The 18,078-nt window shown below is 43.1% G+C and overlaps 1 protein-coding gene across 2 annotated transcripts in view; it reads left to right on the top strand.

Annotated features, from left to right (window-relative positions):
* LOC108388284 (prostatic acid phosphatase) overlaps nt 1–17,427 on the top strand; it is a 37,844-nt gene extending 20,417 nt beyond the window's left edge. The window contains exons 6-10 of one of the 2 annotated variants that reach the window (XM_073223879.1): nt 5,171–5,263; nt 8,100–8,232; nt 12,272–12,354; nt 14,184–14,287; nt 15,832–17,427. In XM_073223879.1, coding sequence (XP_073079980.1) covers nt 5,171–5,263; nt 8,100–8,232; nt 12,272–12,354; nt 14,184–14,287; nt 15,832–16,024 — 606 coding nt within the window. In that variant the 3' untranslated portion in view covers nt 16,025–17,427. The remainder of the gene's footprint in view (nt 1–5,170; nt 5,264–8,099; nt 8,233–12,271; nt 12,355–14,183; nt 14,288–15,831) is intronic. The other variant, XM_073223880.1, reaches the window with a different exon arrangement.
* The last annotated feature ends 651 nt before the right edge of the window (nt 17,428–18,078 follow it).

An 18,078-nucleotide genomic window follows, 5' to 3' on the forward strand; every position in this document is an offset into this window, starting at 1 on the left:
ATTAATCTACAATTACATGAAGAATATTATGTTTACTATGGTCCCCCTTTCACCAAATCCCCCCCACACCCCATTACAGTCACTGTCCATCAGCATAGTAAGATGCTGTAGAATCACTACTTGTCTTCTCTGTGTTGTACAACCCTCCCCATGCCACCCCCACATTATACATGATAATCCTAGTACCCCCTTTCTTTTTCCCCACCCTTATCCCTCCCTTCCCTCCCTTTCTCCCTAGTCCCTTTCCCTTTGGTAACTGTTAGTCCATTCTTAGGGTCTGTAATTCTGCTGCTGTTTTGTTCCTTCAGTCTTTCTTTGTTCCTATAGTCTTTGGGTTTAAGGTGAGTCTCTTTTAAGTAGCATAGAGATGAGCCTTGCTTTTTTATCCATTCTATTATTCTGTGTCTTTTGATTGGTGCATTCAGTCCATTTACATTTAGGGTGATTATTGAAAGATATGTACTTATTGCCATTGCAGGCTTTAGATTCGTGGTTACCAAAGGTTCAAGGTTAGCTTCTTTAGTATCTTACTGTCTAACTTAACTCACTTATTGAGCTATTTTAAACACTGTCTGGTGATTCATTATTTCTCTCCCTTCTTATTCCTCCTCCTCCATTCTTTGTATGTTGGTTGTTTTATTTTGTGCTCTTTTGTGTTTCCTTTGTCTGCTTTTGTGAATAGTTGATTTTATTATTTGCCTTTAGTTAGTATTTGATTGTTCTGCTTTCTTTGCTGTGATTTTATTTTTTCTAGTGACATCTATTTAGTCTTAGGAGTGCTCCCATCTAGAGCAGTCCCTCTAAAATACCCTGTACAGGTGGTTTGTGGGAGGCAAATTCCCTCAACTTTTGCTTGTCTGGGAATTGTTTAATCCTCCTTCATATTTAACTGATGATAGTCATGCTGGATACAGTATTCTTGGTTCAAGGTCCTTCTGTTTCATTGCATTAAGTATATCATGCCATTCTCTTCTGGCCTGTAAGTTTTCTGTTGAGAAGTCTGATGATAGCCTGATGGGTTTTCCTTTGTAGGTGACCTTTTTCCTCTCTCTAGCTGCCTTTAAAACTCTGTCCTTGTCCTTGATCTTTGCCATTTTAATTATTATGTGTCTTGGTGTTGTCCTCCTTGGGTCCTTTCTGTTGGGAGTTCTGTACACTTCCATGGTCTGATCGATTATTTCCTCCCACAGTTTGGGGAAGTTTTCAGCAATTATTTCTTCAAATACACTTTCTTTCCCTTTTTTTCTCTTTTCTTCCTCTTGTACCCCTATAATGCGGATATTATTCCTTTTGGATTGGTCATACAGTTCTCTTAATATTGTTTCATTCCTGGAGATCCTTTTATCTCTCTCTGCATCAGCTTCTATGCGTTCCTGTTCTCTGGTTTCTATTCCATCAGTGGCCTCTTGCATCTTATCCATTCTGTTTATAAATCCTTCCATAGACTGTTTCATTTCTGTAATGTCCTTCCGGACATCATTCCTTAGCTCTTGCATATTTCTCTGCAGCTCCATCAGCATGGTTATGAGCTTTATTTTTAATTCTTTTTCAGGAAGACTGGTTAGGTCTATCTCCTTCTCAGGGTTTGCCTCTGTGATCTTGGTCTGTATCAATTTCTTCTGCCTTTTCACAGCGATAGATATAGATATATTTGTGGGGAGCTGGCACATGTGTTGGGTAAGAGAAAGTCCCTTCTTGCCAATTTATGGCCTTCCTCTCCTGGGAGAACAGTGGCCTCTAGTGTCTTGTGCTGGGCAGCTGCATGCAGACAGGGCTTCTGATCTTGCCCAGCCGCTATGGAGTTTATTTAGCTCTGCAGTTGCTGTGGGTGTGGCCGGCCTCAGGCTGCTTCTCCAATATGGCAGAGCCGCATCAGAGGGGGAACAGCTGGGAGGCTGTTTGTCATGGTGAGGGACCTCTGAGGTGCGTTGTGGGGGTTTGGACACCCAGAGTTCCCCAGGATAACAGCTGCTAGGCTAAGTGTCCCGGGATGCTTCTGTCCAGCTGTGGGGTTCCTGTTCCTTTAAGATTTTCAAAAATCACTCACTTTTCTTTATCTCAGGTACGCTGGCTGCAGGGACCCGCCCACTCACAGGTCTTACTGTCCTGTTTCCCTAGTTTCCAGCACCCTATGGACACACAGTGTGTCTGCGCTCCGGTGCGGATGGCTGGGGCTGGGTGTTTAGCAGTCCTGGGCTCCCTCTCCCTCCCCACTCTGACTCCTCTCCTCCCACTGGGAGCTGGGGTGAGGGGCGCTTGGGTCCCGCCTGGCTGCAGCTTGTATCTTACCCCCTTTGCATGGCACTGGGTTCTCGCAGGTGTGGATGTAGTCTGGCTGTTGTCCTGTGTCTTCTGGTCTCTCTTTTAGGATTAGTTGTATCTGTTGTAGTTTCAAAAATATATATGGTTTTGAGAGGAGATTTCCGCTGCTCTACTCACACCACCACCTTGGTTCTCCTCGGATAAATGTGATTTTAAAATGACCTGCATCACTGAGGCTGAGGGGCTGGGGCTACGGTTGTCGTAGACGAAGGACAGTCTTTTGTTTTGTTTTCACTTTGTGGAGTATCCCTTTTCAAGACTATACAAAAGGTAGATTAATACTTTGTACTTTTAAAAATAATATTTTGGATCTATAATAGGTTCACACCATTCAAAATTGGAAAAAATATGAAAGGGAATACAGTGGAGTGCCTCTCAGTGGCCACTGGCAGTGTTTCCTGCATAGCTGAGCAGTTCCTTATGCACAAGCAAATAAATACGAATGTATTCTGGTGGGTTCTGCTTTTTTTACACAAAAGTGATCTGTTACTGACAGGATTGGATGCCTCGTTTTTTTTCCTATAACAGAGTATTTTGAAAATATCTGTACATAAGAGCTTCCTCATTCTTATTTCTACAGCTGTGTATATGAATTTATGGATATACCATAATTCATGTAACCTGTCTCTATTGATGGAAATGTGAGTCATTTGCAATCTTTTACAGTCAGCATGAATTTTTTAATATAATAATTTCATGATAATATCTATAGAATAATATCCCAGAAGTAGAAATTCTGGGGCAATTTGAAACATTATCAAATTTCCTTCCAAGGAGCTCATGGTGACTCCTGTTCCTGTCAGCAACACACAAGAGGGACTGCTTCCCACAGCTTTCCTGACAGCATGTAGACAGCCTCACCTACACGGGGCATGTGTCAGCCTGAGGGAAAGGTGGTGTCCCTAGAAGTGTCCCCTGTACAATCAGGAGACAAGGAAGCCCAGTGTCACCACTGTTGGAGAGCACTATGCTGTAGTACTTTCATGAGTGAGCTTTGGGTATTTTTATTCAGGTAAATACCATTGATATTTCCTCTTCTATTCATGTCTCTTGATTGTTTTTCTTTGGAATTACTAGTTTCCTTTTCCTATAATTTTTAGGAGATTTCTCTATACATTTTAACATATTTTCTGGGACATGAAAAGCATTGCTTTTATTGTTTGCCTATTGACTTTGTCCACAGTATTTGCCCGGTAGTTGTAAGCATGCGGATAGATCCATATGTGGTTTACGCACTTGTCGTCATATATAGGAAGCCCCTCCCAACTCCTGGGTTATAAAGGAAGTCTACAGTGCTTTCTGCTAATTCTACTGTATCTTCATTTCTGCATTTACACATCGGATCCATTTCCAGTTCTTACTGGTGTGAGGTATGAGGTGTATATCCTGCCTAAGTTTTTCCCAGAAGATTGCCTGATTGCCTCACCACTATTAATTGAATAGTTCATCTTTTTCCACTAACTTGAGCTATTGTATATTAAAATTCCCATTTGTATGGGGTGTATTTCTGTAAGTTTTATTTTATTCAATTATTCTTTCACTTCATTAGCCAAAACCACACTGTTGTTAATTATTAAGACTTAATATAAGCTGATTCTCCACTTGTTCTGAGTTTTCATGGCTATGTTTTTATTTTCTTTGTGTACTTTAGCATCAACTTACCTAATTCCAGGAATATTTTTTAAAACTTTTTCGTGTTCTTATTGATCATATTACATTTATGAATTACTCTGGGAGGACCTGCAGCTTCAGGTGCTGAGTCTGTTTTTCTAAAAATGTGGTTCATTTTCCTATTTGTTCTTCTCTTCAAGATTTTTTCAAGGTTTTCTTCATATAGATCTTTACATTTTTTTGTTAAGTTTATTCTGGGTTTATGATATCTACAAATAATTGTGGTTTACTCTACTTTTCCAGTATTTACACCTGGAATTTCTTTTGCCTTTTTACATTGGCTAGTATTTACAGTACCATATTACATCATAGTATTGGTAGTAGGCATCTTGTTTACTCTGGATTTTGGAAGTGTTTCCCTACTAAGCATGGAACCAAATACATTTTTATCAAGTTAATGAACAAGCGATCTGTCCTGTTTTCTTGAGTATTTTTATAAATGCTGGTGTTTAATTTTTTGAAAGGTTTTTTCACCATTTTTAATATATAAGTAACTTTTGATTTATTATATTCACTAATTATAAAATTGATTATTTTCTAAATTATATTATGAGATTAATTGATTATATTCACAAATTTACTTACTATTGAACCAGTCTTTACATGTCTAGAATCAAGCTCCTTTCTTTTAATGATATTGAATTATTTGCTAATATTTTACTTAGATGTTTTGCATTGATCTTCAAAGTAACTTTGGCTTCAGACCAGTCTTCCCCCCTTACCTTGACCACCCATGTGCATCTGAGTTACACTTCACCTACTTCCAAAAGGCCTTTGAGGCAGCACTTGATCTGATTTCAGGTGGCAGTAAGCCAGCCCATATTCTTAATATGACAATGAACAGTGATTCTATGGTATCTGTAGAAATCATTGGGCTGGAATTATCATAGCAGATATTACTGATGCACTTTTACGTGAAGAACTGCTGTTCTCAGTGGGGGCAAATTTGCCCCACCAGGGAACATTTGGAGATGTCTGGAGACACTGTGTGTTGTCACAACTGAGGGATTAGGGACAATGCTGGCATCTAGTTGGTTGAGGCCAGGGATGCTGCCAAACACCCCATAACATGCAGGTCATCCCCCCCAACAAAGAATATCCAGTCCAAAATATCAATAATGCTGATGTTGAGAAACCCTGGTGGAGAAATTTTTTTTTTCCTTTGTGTGTGTTTCAGGATTTTATAGAAACCTTGCCAAAACTTTCAGGATACCATGGGCAGGACCTTTTTGGAATTTGGAGTAGAGTCTACGACCCTTTATTTTGTGAGGTAAAAGGAAAAAAAATCAAAGATTAACTTGCAATCTGATTTTATGATTTATGCCTACTTTGAAGCTGATGAATACATTTTCAGTTTTTTGCAGATGTATTACTTATACTTTTGACATTGAAACATAATTCAAGACTTCTTTATATCAATGTAAAAATTCTGACTTTTCTCCATTATTTGTTTTTCACCCTTTAGAAAATTGCAAGCAAAATTTTTTTCTTCTGTGCCATGCCTCTTAACCTATTTTTCAGTTACTCAGAAATGCTGGGCTCCTGTCATGGATTTTAATGTGAAAAGCAATGTTATTATACAGAAAGAGAAAAAAATTACCTGATTTCTGGATATAGAAATAGGCAAGCCAACTTTAAGCCATGTCATTGAAGTTGGTTAATTGGGAAAGAATCTCTTCCTTGCTGTGCAATGCACATGCAATAATCTTTGCAGCTAGATAAATAAATTTCAAGACTACATGGTGTTTTCCACTCACCATGCTCGACCTGCTGGCCAGAAGGAGTACTTTGCAATCCTGTTTTCCCAACCAGTTGACTAAATCCTGGGGCAGAGTTCTGACCACCCACATATTTATACTCACTCCTGATTTTGAGGTCATTGTGAGTGTCTGGGGTGTAACAGTTACCCTCAGAGTTCCCTCTCTATAACAAATGACACAGTTTATCCCTCTTCGTGGTAGAATGCCTTGACCCAAGCCCATGCTACTTTCCCAGTATTTTTAGCTTATCATCAGCATCTGTTTTAAGGAAGATTGTTAGCCTTATAAAAGATACGTCAGTGGAGACAAGAGCCCATATTTTGGTTCAAGTCTTGATTTTTTGCTGTCTTCCATACCAGTTAGATCTGAGCTATTCCATATTGGGGCCACTTCTCTGCATCTCTCTATCTCACTTATTGCCTCTGCAGACCCCCTCACTTTGCTTTCCTCTCTAAAGAACTCTCTCTCTCAGTCCTGCCTTTGAAACTGGGGAATCTTAATCAACATTTCATAGCAGATAATAAATATTGGCCCACGGTCTGTGCTTGTCCCGCTGTACAGCTTATTAATCCATTTAACAGGCGTTCACCAAGTATCCACTGTGCATGTCAGAAGCCCAGCATTTCCGAGTGATTAAGCAAAGTGGCAAGGCATTGGAAGACATGCCTTGAGACTGTGACTCCTCCAAAATACAGGGAACTGGAAGCTGATAGGAGTGGGAGTGTAGTGTTGAAGGCTCCAGTTATACATGACCTTTTCTAGCTGTCCTCTTGTTGCTGGGCAGCTGCATCTGGGGAGGTATCTCCCTGCACATTAGATAAAACCTCAACTCAGATGGGGAAGGATTCTTGACTCTGATCACAAAAGAATTCCCAAACAGGTCAGACAAGTATAGGTAAGGAAGGAATTCATTAAAGCAAGAAAAGAAGTGAATAGCAGCAGCTGTGCAGGCAGCAGAGAACAAGGAAAAGCAGAGGGGGGGAAGGGAAGCTCCCTGAACTCCTGCTCAGCATGGGGCGGATGCCTGCCAAATCCTGAAGCCAGGGTCACCTGGTGTCCAGTGTCCACATGAATATGCACAGCATGGGAACTGAACCCCCACCACCCCAGGATTTGGGGGAACTGCAGAGCCCTGGATGGAGGGAGATTATATTCTGAGAACTTCCCAAAGGCAAAGAAAGGAGATTGTCAGGCAGGCTGCTAAGGAGCATGATCATATAGAATCAGGCAGTGGGAATGTGCAGGCCCAAAGCAGAGACCTCAGCAGCCCCTCCCGACTTGTCTGAAGTAGGACAGAGAGAGTGAAGACTTGTGCTTGAGTCTAGAAAATTGAATGAAATAGCAAAGTAACAAAGACACTTAACGTGGGGAAAGAGGGTCTTGTATTAACTTCCCAAGAGGCTTGGAAGAATGCAGAGACAAAATTCAATAATCTGAGCAACAAGAAGTCTTTATTTAAGGCAAAGTCCATACTCAAAGGAGAGGGGTGGGTGGGCAACCTCAGAGAAGGTTAAAGGCTTAGGATTCATGGTTTTTAAAGATTCCAAGAATGAGGCCAAGAGCCAAGGGTGCGTAGGCTCGCCGTGTGGCCTCCGGGCCTCTGCAGGGAGGGACATTGTGTCGCCTGCTCCGTCAGCCCTCCACATAGTCTGTAAGGTGAGCTTAACACAAGGAATTTCTTGATACTGTTCTTCTCCAAGACAATAGTTCCCCTCAAGCAGTGGAAACATGGTGTTTAGAACTGCTTGCCCTGCCTTAAAATAAAGTCAGTTGTTGGCTAATTACCATAAAGTATGTTTGAAATATTACCTCCTAACTCCCTGGTTTTTAAAATGGAATCTTAGCCTTCAGATGGGGTCCCCCCATTCTTACTAGACTGTTTGTATCTGGGCATTTTCCCCATAGGCAGGACGACTTATGACGGTGCTGTCCCAGGCCCTGCCCCGCCTCCCTCTCAGGCCCCTAACGCGGCTCTCGAGGAAACAGCATCCCACCCCGTCAGATGGGTTCCTGACCTTCCGCACAGAAGAGAGAGGTTCCTAAACCTTTCAGAAAGGGATGAGGCACGTTCTCGCCCTACCGCACCCTTACTCACAAAACAGGAATCATTCCTTTGACCCACAGTGAAGCTGAAAGCTATGGACTTGTAGAAAAGGGAGGATTCATTTTGGTGAATTTTCCTTCTGAAAATTCCACTACTACTTATAACAAAGTAATGTTTTCCTAGAATAAATGGCAGTACAAGAAAGGTTGGACCTAGTAGTTCCCGTGGGAAAAGGAGATTAAGAAACAAGGAGGATAGTCAGAAATAAAAATGCATGCTTTTTTCCTTTTTCTTTGTGACAGGGTGTTCACAATTTCACTTTACCCTCCTGGGTCACAGGGGACACCATGGCTAAGTTGAGAGAATTATCAGAACTGTCCCTCCTGTCCCTGTATGGGATTCACAAGCAGAAAGAGAAATCTAGACTGCAAGGGGGTAAGTATACAAACTAATGAGAGGAATGTATTGGATTTGTGACCTTGAAATTGTCACTTAATCACTTCTCTACCAGTTTCCATTCTGCAAAATAGGGTAATGATGACACCATGTTACAGGCAGTGAGGATTCAAATGAATGTATATATTCAAGAGGCTTAGGACAAATAGTACCTGATAATACATTGTCAATAAACATTATGTGTCATTATAATCATTTCTAGTACCTTTAGTTTACCCTCTGGGCTTTAGTTTTCTCATCTGGATAACAAAAGTTTTGGGCTTAAGCTAAATAATGTTTTTCATCCTTTCAGATCAAAGACTCAACAATTTTGCATCTAACAATTGTGTATCAATTGTTCTGATGGCCTATAGGATGAATTTTTCAAAGACTCAACAATTTTGCATCTAACAATTGTGTATCAATTGTTCTGATGGCCTATAGGATGAATTTTTCAAGTGGGAGGTATAACAACAGTGGTGTGTTTTCCTCAAACCCTTGCTGGCAGCGCTGTTAAAGCTAATGAAACATGCTCTGTGGTTTTATTTTGCAGAGTAATGCCTGGTGCAGTTCCTACATTTATGGCACAGCTTAAGTCTTCCATTGGTGCTGAGAGGTGTTTTATTTCTCAGTGATGCCCCTTCTCAGCTAGATTTGGTCCTTTGAAGCTCAGGACATACTGCCGTGATGAAGGCAGACCCAGAAAAGGCGGTGGAGCCCATGATACTAGGACCGGCGGGTGAAGGGAAGGAGCCAGGACCAGGCAGCTGGGGGGCCACTGGTGGCAGCTGGGCAGGCAGGCCAAGGCCCCAGAGGAGTGTGGGGTCCGGTGTCAGTAATGGAGAGCCAAAACTAAGCATGGAGAGCGAAAGGAGGTCCATATGTCAGGGTGGCCTGGCAGTGAAGGAATTCTAAGCCACAGGACATGTTCTGAGTCATATACTCTAGACAGTTTGAGGCAAATGGTACAACCTCTCGGGACTCCAGCCACTGCCAGACCCTGTTCACCGTGAGGTGAGGACAAGTTCAGCAGAACTCCAGGAGACACCTAGAGGAAAAGCATCCTGGGGGTTGGGCCAGACTGGAAGGATGCTCACTGAGGGCTGTGTGTAGGAACAGAGCCCAGGAATCAGCTTAATATTATGTCCTAAACAATAAAGGACTCAAAGGGTGGACGTAGGGCCCCACCAGCTATACAAGCACCAGGTCTCCCCCCTGCACCAACGGGTGCCAGCAGCAGGACTCAATCCCAAGCCACATCAGATGGTAGGAACAGGACTGCTGTTTTATTTCCCCCCGTTTATTTCCCTAGTCATGATGGACTTCGGAATTCAGCTCCTTTTACTCAAAACGCTGTCCATGGCCAGATACCATAAGATCACCAAGCCTCTGGCTACAAGTGCAGAGTCACAGGCCCCACTCCTGACCAGCTTAATTAGAATCTGTATTACGATGAAATCCCTAGGTGTTCACATGTTCATTAACCTTTCAGAAGCACCTATCTAGACGCAAAAGATGTAAAGGAAAGTGCAGGGATAGCTAGGCAGTAATTGACAATATTCTAGTAATAGATATCAGGCCCACACATGAAGGAAAGATGGGTTTCCCTATCAGGCTGCCTGTCCTCCCACCTCTGTTCTCCTTTGGCTACAAGAGGTAGCATTTTGGGGAGGTCGGTTCTCCTTGCTTGGCCTGTTTCCCCATCTCATGGTTCTGCCTGTAGGAGTCCTTCCCTGACGGGCTCCTTTGGTCTTGGGCCCAGAAGGCTCATGAGAACTCACCTGTCCCATGTTCTGGTGGAGTCCAGGGCTATTTATAAGCCGAGAAGTCATTTCCTGATTCCTGCCAAAACACAAGCCAATTGTTCAGATTTGGCTGGACAAGAGATTTGTCAGCCACATGTTTGTTGAATTATGAACTGGTTGAACACAGTCATACAAAGAAAACCTGTCCTGTATTTTCTGGGTGACATAGTCACATAGGAATATCAGGCATCTTCTGACCTTTGTCAAAACTTTTGCTCCATCAGTTTCAGAGGTGTCACCAGCAGTAATCTCCTGTGCTACACACACAGGCACACTTACACACACACACACACACACACACACACACACACACACACACCAAGAAAATTTTTAAAGCTGATAAATGGCTGGTCATAACTATGTTAATGGAAACCTCTTCTTGCTGTACACCAGAGATGGCAAATTATAGCCTATAAGCTAAAACCAACCTTCTGTCCATATTCTGTAAATAAAATGCTACTGAAACTCAGCCACACTCATTCCCTCAGGTAGTCTATGGCTGCCTTTGTGCTTCCACCCGAGTGCACAATCACAGCGGTCACGTGCACTGCAAAGCTTCCAATATTCACTACCCAGCCTTTTACAGAAAGAGTTTTCCAGCCCTTGCTGTAGCCCAAAAATAAGGGAAGATTATGTACAACCAATAGTATTTTGTCGAGTTCATGCAGATTCAATGAGTGGTGCACCAGGGGACTTGGACGGCAGCCTGGCCACAGCAAGGCCCTGCCACCTAGGGCGGAGGGCTGCCATGCAGGACACGCTGGGTCCAGAGAAGCTCGGCCTTCTGCTCTCGAGTCGTGTGATCTTGGAAAAGTCAATGAACTTCTTTAAGCCTCAGTTTTCCTTCCTATAAAACACAGTTACTAGTACAGAGCCTGGGGATGGTCGTGGTAACCTAGTCTCTTCTGGGGCAGGGTGTACCCTCACCCCAGAACCAAGAGCTGACACCATATTGCACTGTTGGCCCTTCAGGGCTGCTGCCAAGGCTCCTGTTGGCAAGGACCAGCTGCTGACTGAAGACAGCTGTCATGGCCTCTGGAAACTTGGCCACAGAGTTCAGGACCAGCGTGGCCTGAAGATCATTCTGAAGTCCCTGAAGGACCCCCAGGAGGCAGCCTTCTTGGAAGCAGAGACAGGTGGACCTGCTGGAAATGCAGCATCTCACTTCTTCCATTCCTAGTCAAGGACGTCCCACCATCTACAGGAAAGCAGACCACCCACTCCATAATTAACCCTTTATGGTGCCTAGAGAAGAGAAGAATAAGGTCTCTTCTTGCTATTTTATGAGCTTTTTGAGGGCAGGAGCTATGTCTGATTGACCTAGCATAGTATCTGGCCCATCAGAGCTGCTCAGTGTGTTTTTGCTGAGTGGACCACCAAGACTGGAATTATTGTCACTCTGTTAATATGAATGCCTTGCTAATTAAAAAAAAAAAAACTGGTCATCATTCAGCCAGGAGAGTATATGTGCAGTAAAGAGACCACCAAACAGACACAAGGAATCTTCAGGTGTTGGTGTGGACATTCATGAGGTAATGTCCTCAAAACAGCAACCCTCAGCCTTCAGCGTCCACCACAGGATGGAGGCTCTGAGGCATGTGTCTGCCTTTCACGCTCCCCACCCCCTGGGGCAGTGGGTGTGATGGGCAGCAGCTCTCCTCCACCAAGGACAGCTGGAGCCCTCAGGTGAAGGCTCAGGATGCTACCAGTGTGGGCCTGGGGACCTGGACAAACAGCCCACAGGAAACAGCACAGGCATGCCGAGAGCTGCTGTCCTCACGGCCTCCCACGGGGCCAGGTGCCAGAGAACAGAAGCAGGATGGGCGAAGGCAGAGAAGCACATGTCATGCTGTCACTTCAGGCCTATTCTGGAGAAGTGCACTGGCTGACAGCGGTGTGGGAAAGCCATCTGCAGCCCTTGCCGGCTCCTCAGCCCCCTGATGCAGGCTTTAACAGAGCCTGGACAGTGGAGCCCTCGGGTGCCGGCGCAGCTCTCCTTCCCCAGCTCTGGGAGCCGTGTCACGGGACTCAGCTCCCTCTCCTATGAGCAGGGAGTACAAGTAGGATTCTATTAAATAACGTACATAAATTATGCTACTAGCACAGAGCAGATGCTCAACCCAAATTTTTTCTTTCCCTCTTTTCAAATGTTGAGAATCATGAGACTCAGGCTTATGAACAAAAATACATACCCATGTTCGGTTCAACTCCATTGCTGGTTTGTCTTCTTCAAGGTGTCCTGGTCGGTGAGGTCCTGAATCACATGAGGAGCGCAGCACAGCCCGCGAGCCGCCGCAGACTGATCATGTATTCTGCAGTAAGGATTTCTGTCTTCTTTCAACATCTGGGTTCAAGCGTGTGGCCTCTCTAAGCAGGGCTCATTGTCCTCGCCACCGTTTCCTTATTGCCCACTGGGCGGCAGAGACCTGTTCAAAGCTGTTAAATACTGACCTGTCAGAGCTCCTGGATATGTGCTTGTGTGTACATGGTTGGCTTTTTTTAAAATTTCATTTTATTTTTTAAGCTTAAAATTTTAATTTTAAAATTAAGTACATAATTCTGGCCCTTGAGGAATTTACAAACTAATCCTGACAAGAAGACAAGTAAACACATAAGTACCAGACAAAGCAGTATAGCAATGCCATGCAAGCAAACGTTTGGTGCCTCAGAGGGGGGACCATCACTTCTGCTTAGATGACAGCCAGGGCAGCAGGAGAGGAAAAGCTGAGAGGACCTGGGGATGGATCGGCACGTGAGTGGAGGGGGTGATGCGTAAGGTCAAGCCACAGATGAGGGCGGTGTTTTAAGCCTTGATGGCTGGAAGGAGGGTGAAGCTATTAACAGAGGATGTCGTGGGCTGGGAGGATGTACAGATTAGACAAATGGGCTGGAAATCACAGCAGAAATCTCCAGATGGTGGAGGGGATAGAAGAGAGAAAAGGACAAACAACACGTTGAAGGTAGAGTTATGCTTGAGTGCAGAAAGAGAGAGGGATCCAGGAGAAGGCCACCCTGGGGACGCTGACTGGGAGAAGGCTCCAGACGTGTCTGCCACGCACGGAAGCGGCCATCCATGGAGTGGGGATGAGCAGGGGGCAGGGAGCAGCAGGCGCCTCAGCCTCCCACCCACTTCTCCATGGCAAGGGGCCTCTCCGATGGGCTTTGTCTGGAGAGAGCCATGCTTTCCTTTCTGCAGTAAAGATAGGAGAAGTGATTAAAGACAGGGACGTTTATCATTAGGGGTTCTAAGTGATATAAACTAGAGAACATGCTCTGCAGGGAATAAAGTGTAAGGCTTCCTGGAAAGAGGTGAGCCTGAGATCAGTCAGTTCTGCCGGTTTTTCTAGTCTCTGATCTGGTTTCCAGTTCTAACTCATGTGACTTCTAGCAAGTCATCAATCTTTAACTCCATTTCTTTTTCTAGTAAATCTGTTCTAACCTCTTTTGACTATGTGTACACTGCCACAAAATTTAAGCAATGAAATGTTATACCCATTTTGTACGTATGGAAGTTGAAGGCTTTCAAAAGTCATGTAGTTAATCAGTGGCAAAACTGGGACTGAAAACTATAGTACCCTCTGCTTTCCAGCCACTCTGGGATAAACATTTAAATTATTTTTACACTACAAGCTTACTTCCTTACCTTTTATCCTCTCTAAACACTTAAAATCTCATATATTCTTCCCTAACTTTAAAATCACAGATTGTTCTAATCTATAGAAAAAATGTAATCCAGCATTAATGTTCCAAAATATTTTAAAACTTAATGAAAGTCAATGAAACAAGCTAAAGCAGAGCTATGTTCTATTGGGAAAAGGAACGGGACAGAATCAAAGGACTTGACCCAAATTCCCTTTCTTCCGTCTTTCAGTTACGTGACATTGACCAAGTTACTTGATCTACCTGGGTCCATTTCTTCATCTTTTAAAGGGAAATAGTGGTATGTGTGTGAATGTCACTGTTCGATACACAGCGGATGGCCAACTGGAGTCATTTTTCTCTTGTCTACTCGAGTCATTGGGAGCATGACAGATGTAACCGAATCACAAGCCCTGGCGGCACTTACAGGCGCTGGGCGCATACGTACTGAACATGAATCTCAACTGGAGACAAAAATAAAAAATTATTTATTTCAAATCTCTGTAGCACGACACTACTGTGAGTGGCCTACAGATGGCGCTGGATGTTTACAACGGAATCCTTCCTCCCTATGCTTCCTGCCACTTAATGGAATTGTATCTTGAGAAGGGGTAAGTGTCTAAGAGGGGCTCTTCACAGTTAATATCACTGGACCTCAGTTTTTATCAGTATGATTGGTATTGACTTTAATATAGTCTTAAAATGTTTAATTTTTAGTTAAGTGAATAAAAATGCTTTTCTTTCCACTTTCAAGTTTTATGAAACAATTTTACCCAAACTGTATGTGTTTTGTCTTTACTGGTAGAGCCCATTTTGCACCCCAAAACCCGTTTTCCAGATACATTGGCTAATAAGGGTGATTTGGGCTGCTGTACAAATGAACCTTGAATCCTCAGAGACCCAGTGGAGATTGATTTTCCCTCATATGACAGTCTGATGCAGGTGCGCCTGGCCAGTTGGAGGTGACTCTCCATGCTGTGATTCACACATGTGCTGTGGGGACCTAGGATTCCATTTCTGGACTGTGCTCACCTGCAGGTGCCTTGCAGAAAGGAAGAGAGGATGGATAAGGCAACCTGCTCATCAGTCTCAGCCCAGAAGGACACAAAGCCCTTCCCCCTCCATTCTGGATATAATTAGCCACTTTGTCCCAGCTAGGTGCAAGGGGGTCCGGAGAATGTAGTTACATTTTCAGCCATAACTCTATTCTATGGAAAAAGAATCACAAAAAATTTCAGTGGAATATTAATTATCTTTGCATATCATCTTGAGATAGAAGATGCTGTCATTGGAAAAGTTATCCTATGATAAAAGTTCTCATTCACATAATATCAGGGAACTTTTAAAAAATAGATCTTATAAGTGACTATTTGTAGTTACTGCTTTTTAAAGAGATGTTTTAAAAGACTTGTTTATAACATTTGGAGTTGCCATGGTGAGGTCACCACACCAAGAAGGATTGCTGAATCCTGCTTGAATTTCCTTCCTGCCTCTTTGGCAAATGACTTCCACAAGCACCTCATACGAGCTTTGCCAGGTTGTTTCAGGCCAAACATTACATAGTTTTTTGAAATACAGTATTGAGAGAGCCCTCCTTAATATGAGAGAACACAGGACTTGAAAATACACTACCCCTTCTTTCTGAGTATAACATTGATAAAGCTTTGCTAGATATTCAAGCACATGTTATGTATCATTCAGTTCCATGTTATGGCCTGGTTAAGGAGAGGGGAGATACATTCATTCAGGGGAAAGGTGGAAAGAAATACTGAGAGAGTTAAAAACAGAAATGAAGGAGCAGATGAGAAGCATGAAAGGGAGAGAACAGGGGAAACAACACCCAGTACCTCATTGCCCCCCCCTACTTCTTATTCAAAGGCTCCTCAAATCACCCCCAAACCTCTCAGCATCTTCTCTGATTGAGCACCTTGGTTTCCACCTCCTTTTCCCCTGCTTATCTAACAAACCAGACCTCTCATTTCCTCCTTCCAGATCAGTCTCACCTGCCGCAGTCTCCCTATTCCTGTGCCTTAATTGGCCCACAGATTCTTCCAGTAGTCCTTCAGCTGACATGTTACAGGTCAGGGGGAAAGAAATTCAATGGCAGTTCAACAACACAGAGCTAACAGCTCTGTCCTCTATCCTCTTCCACCAGGGAGTACTTCATAGAGATGTACTATCGGAATGAGACTCAGCATGAGCCGCACACCCTCACTCTTCCTGGCTGCACCCCCAGCTGCCCTCTGATGAGATTTGCCAAGCTGGTCGCCCCTGTGATCCCCAAAGACTGGCCCACAGAGTGTATGATCACGACCAATCACCAAGCTACTAACGGCATTGTCTGTTAGTGCTCAGGAAGAGCTGTACACAAAGGATGGAACCTTCTTCTTGGGGTGGACAGTGCTTTGCTTTGAGAATATAACTTGGCCATTAACCCCAGCTTTGAGGGAAATGGGTTTGGGGTGATAACTGTATGTTTCAGGGATTCCCACAACTTCAGACAACTCCTGCCTCTCCACGTGACCCTGCTCCCACTTGCCTAAACCTTGACTTGTGTTTTTGCAGTGCTAATATAAAAGGATACCAATGCCAGAATGCAATCAGAGGTAAAGCAGGTCAGCGTTCCTGGGGCTGCCATGACTATATGATTTGCCATACAGGAAATTTTATTATTTAAGGGCCCCTAGATTTCATTTGAACAGGATTAAATGAGGCCATTCTGTAAGTCTCTGAAGTAGAACAGATTTGAAACAAAATCCACATACAGGATGAAGGCAAGGAAAGGAAGACTTTAATCCTTGGCTAATGGGCAAAGGACCAACTTACCTATTAGTCCCAGCCTTCTCACCAGGGGAGACAGAGAAATGAGATAAAGTGGAGAGATCTAGAGATATCATCTACCTTGGGAAATTGGTACCATCTTTTTATATTTATGTTAAAACATATTGGGTGGCAGAGCTGAAAAATAAATATTTCTTTGTACCCTTTGGCCCTGGAAAATTCACGTTACTTTGAAGAAATCAAAAGCTAACTTGCCAGAAAACTTTGTTGTATATAATACACAGGGCAGCTCTTGAAGAGAGCAAGATATTCTAGGCACAGCACGTCAGAGATGAGACCCCAGCATGAGGAGAGTTTCTCTTGAAGATGATGGTAAGAGATGTTGAATCTGAAGTTGATTTAAAAGGACATATGATGACACACATCAAACTGGAACAAAGTTTAGGAATATAAAAATGTTCTGAATACCTCCAAGATCAAAACTTCCTGGAATGTTGAAAGTGTGGCTGTGAAATCTGCTCTGAGGACAAAAGGAATGTATAACGCTTTCATTCTGTGACTTCAGAAAACCTAAGCATACTCACAGGTCTGGCTAAAACTACTCACTGTACAAGAAAATATCATGTTCCAGGGACACTCCTCAGAGTCCTGTAGATCTGCCAAGTGGCAGATGGAACACGTCTGGAGAACACCGTGCTATGTCACTATTAAGGATAAGGATGAAATGGTGTCTACAGATGTTTTCTACTGGATGCCAGAATCTATAGAGCAAAGCCATCCCCTCTCCTAGTTGATCATGGAATGACTGACACAAGACATTAATTGATAAGTTTATTTTTATTATTTCCCAAGTAGATGTGTAGTCTTGGGGCCATTATCTCATTATTCTTTCTCCTCCATGTGTGCAACTTTCCTCCAGTGGTGAGCCAAGTGTGAGTAGTAAATAAAGTCATTATTAAGAATTTCAAAAGCATTACTTTTCTTTAAGTACTTAACAAGTATAAGTTATTTATTTATTTATTATTGAAGTACAGTTGGGGTACAATCTTACATTGGTTTCAGGTGTAAAACACAGTTGTTCACCAGTTACCCACATTACTAAACCCTCATTCCCACTAGTGCAGTTACTATCTTTCAACATAAGAAGATGTTACAGATTCATTGGCTATATTCTCCATGCTGTGCTGCCATTCCTGCAGACAACTTGGATTATGATACAGAATTTTTGTGCCCTTCATCCCCTACCCCCTCCCACCAACCTACCATAACCCCTCCCCCATGGAAACCACCAGTCACTTCTCAGTGTCTATGAGTCTACTGCTATTTGTTCATTTTGTTTTGGTTTGGCTTTAGATTCCACAAATATGTAAAATCATATGATATTTGTCTTTCTCCATCTGGATTATTTCACAGAGCATAATACCCTCTAGGTCCATCCATTCTGTTGCAAACGGTAGGGTTTGTTTTCTTCTTATGGCTGAATAATATTCCATTGTATATATGTAACACATCTTCTTTATCCATTCATACACTGATGGCCACTAGGTTGCTTCCATGTTTTGGCTATTATAAATAATATGGCAATAAACATAGGGGTTCATATGTCTTTTCTAATCAGGGA

The sequence above is a fragment of the Manis javanica genome, chromosome 15, assembly GCF_040802235.1.
Source record: "Manis javanica isolate MJ-LG chromosome 15, MJ_LKY, whole genome shotgun sequence".
Taxonomy (NCBI): Eukaryota; Metazoa; Chordata; class Mammalia; order Pholidota; family Manidae; genus Manis; species Manis javanica.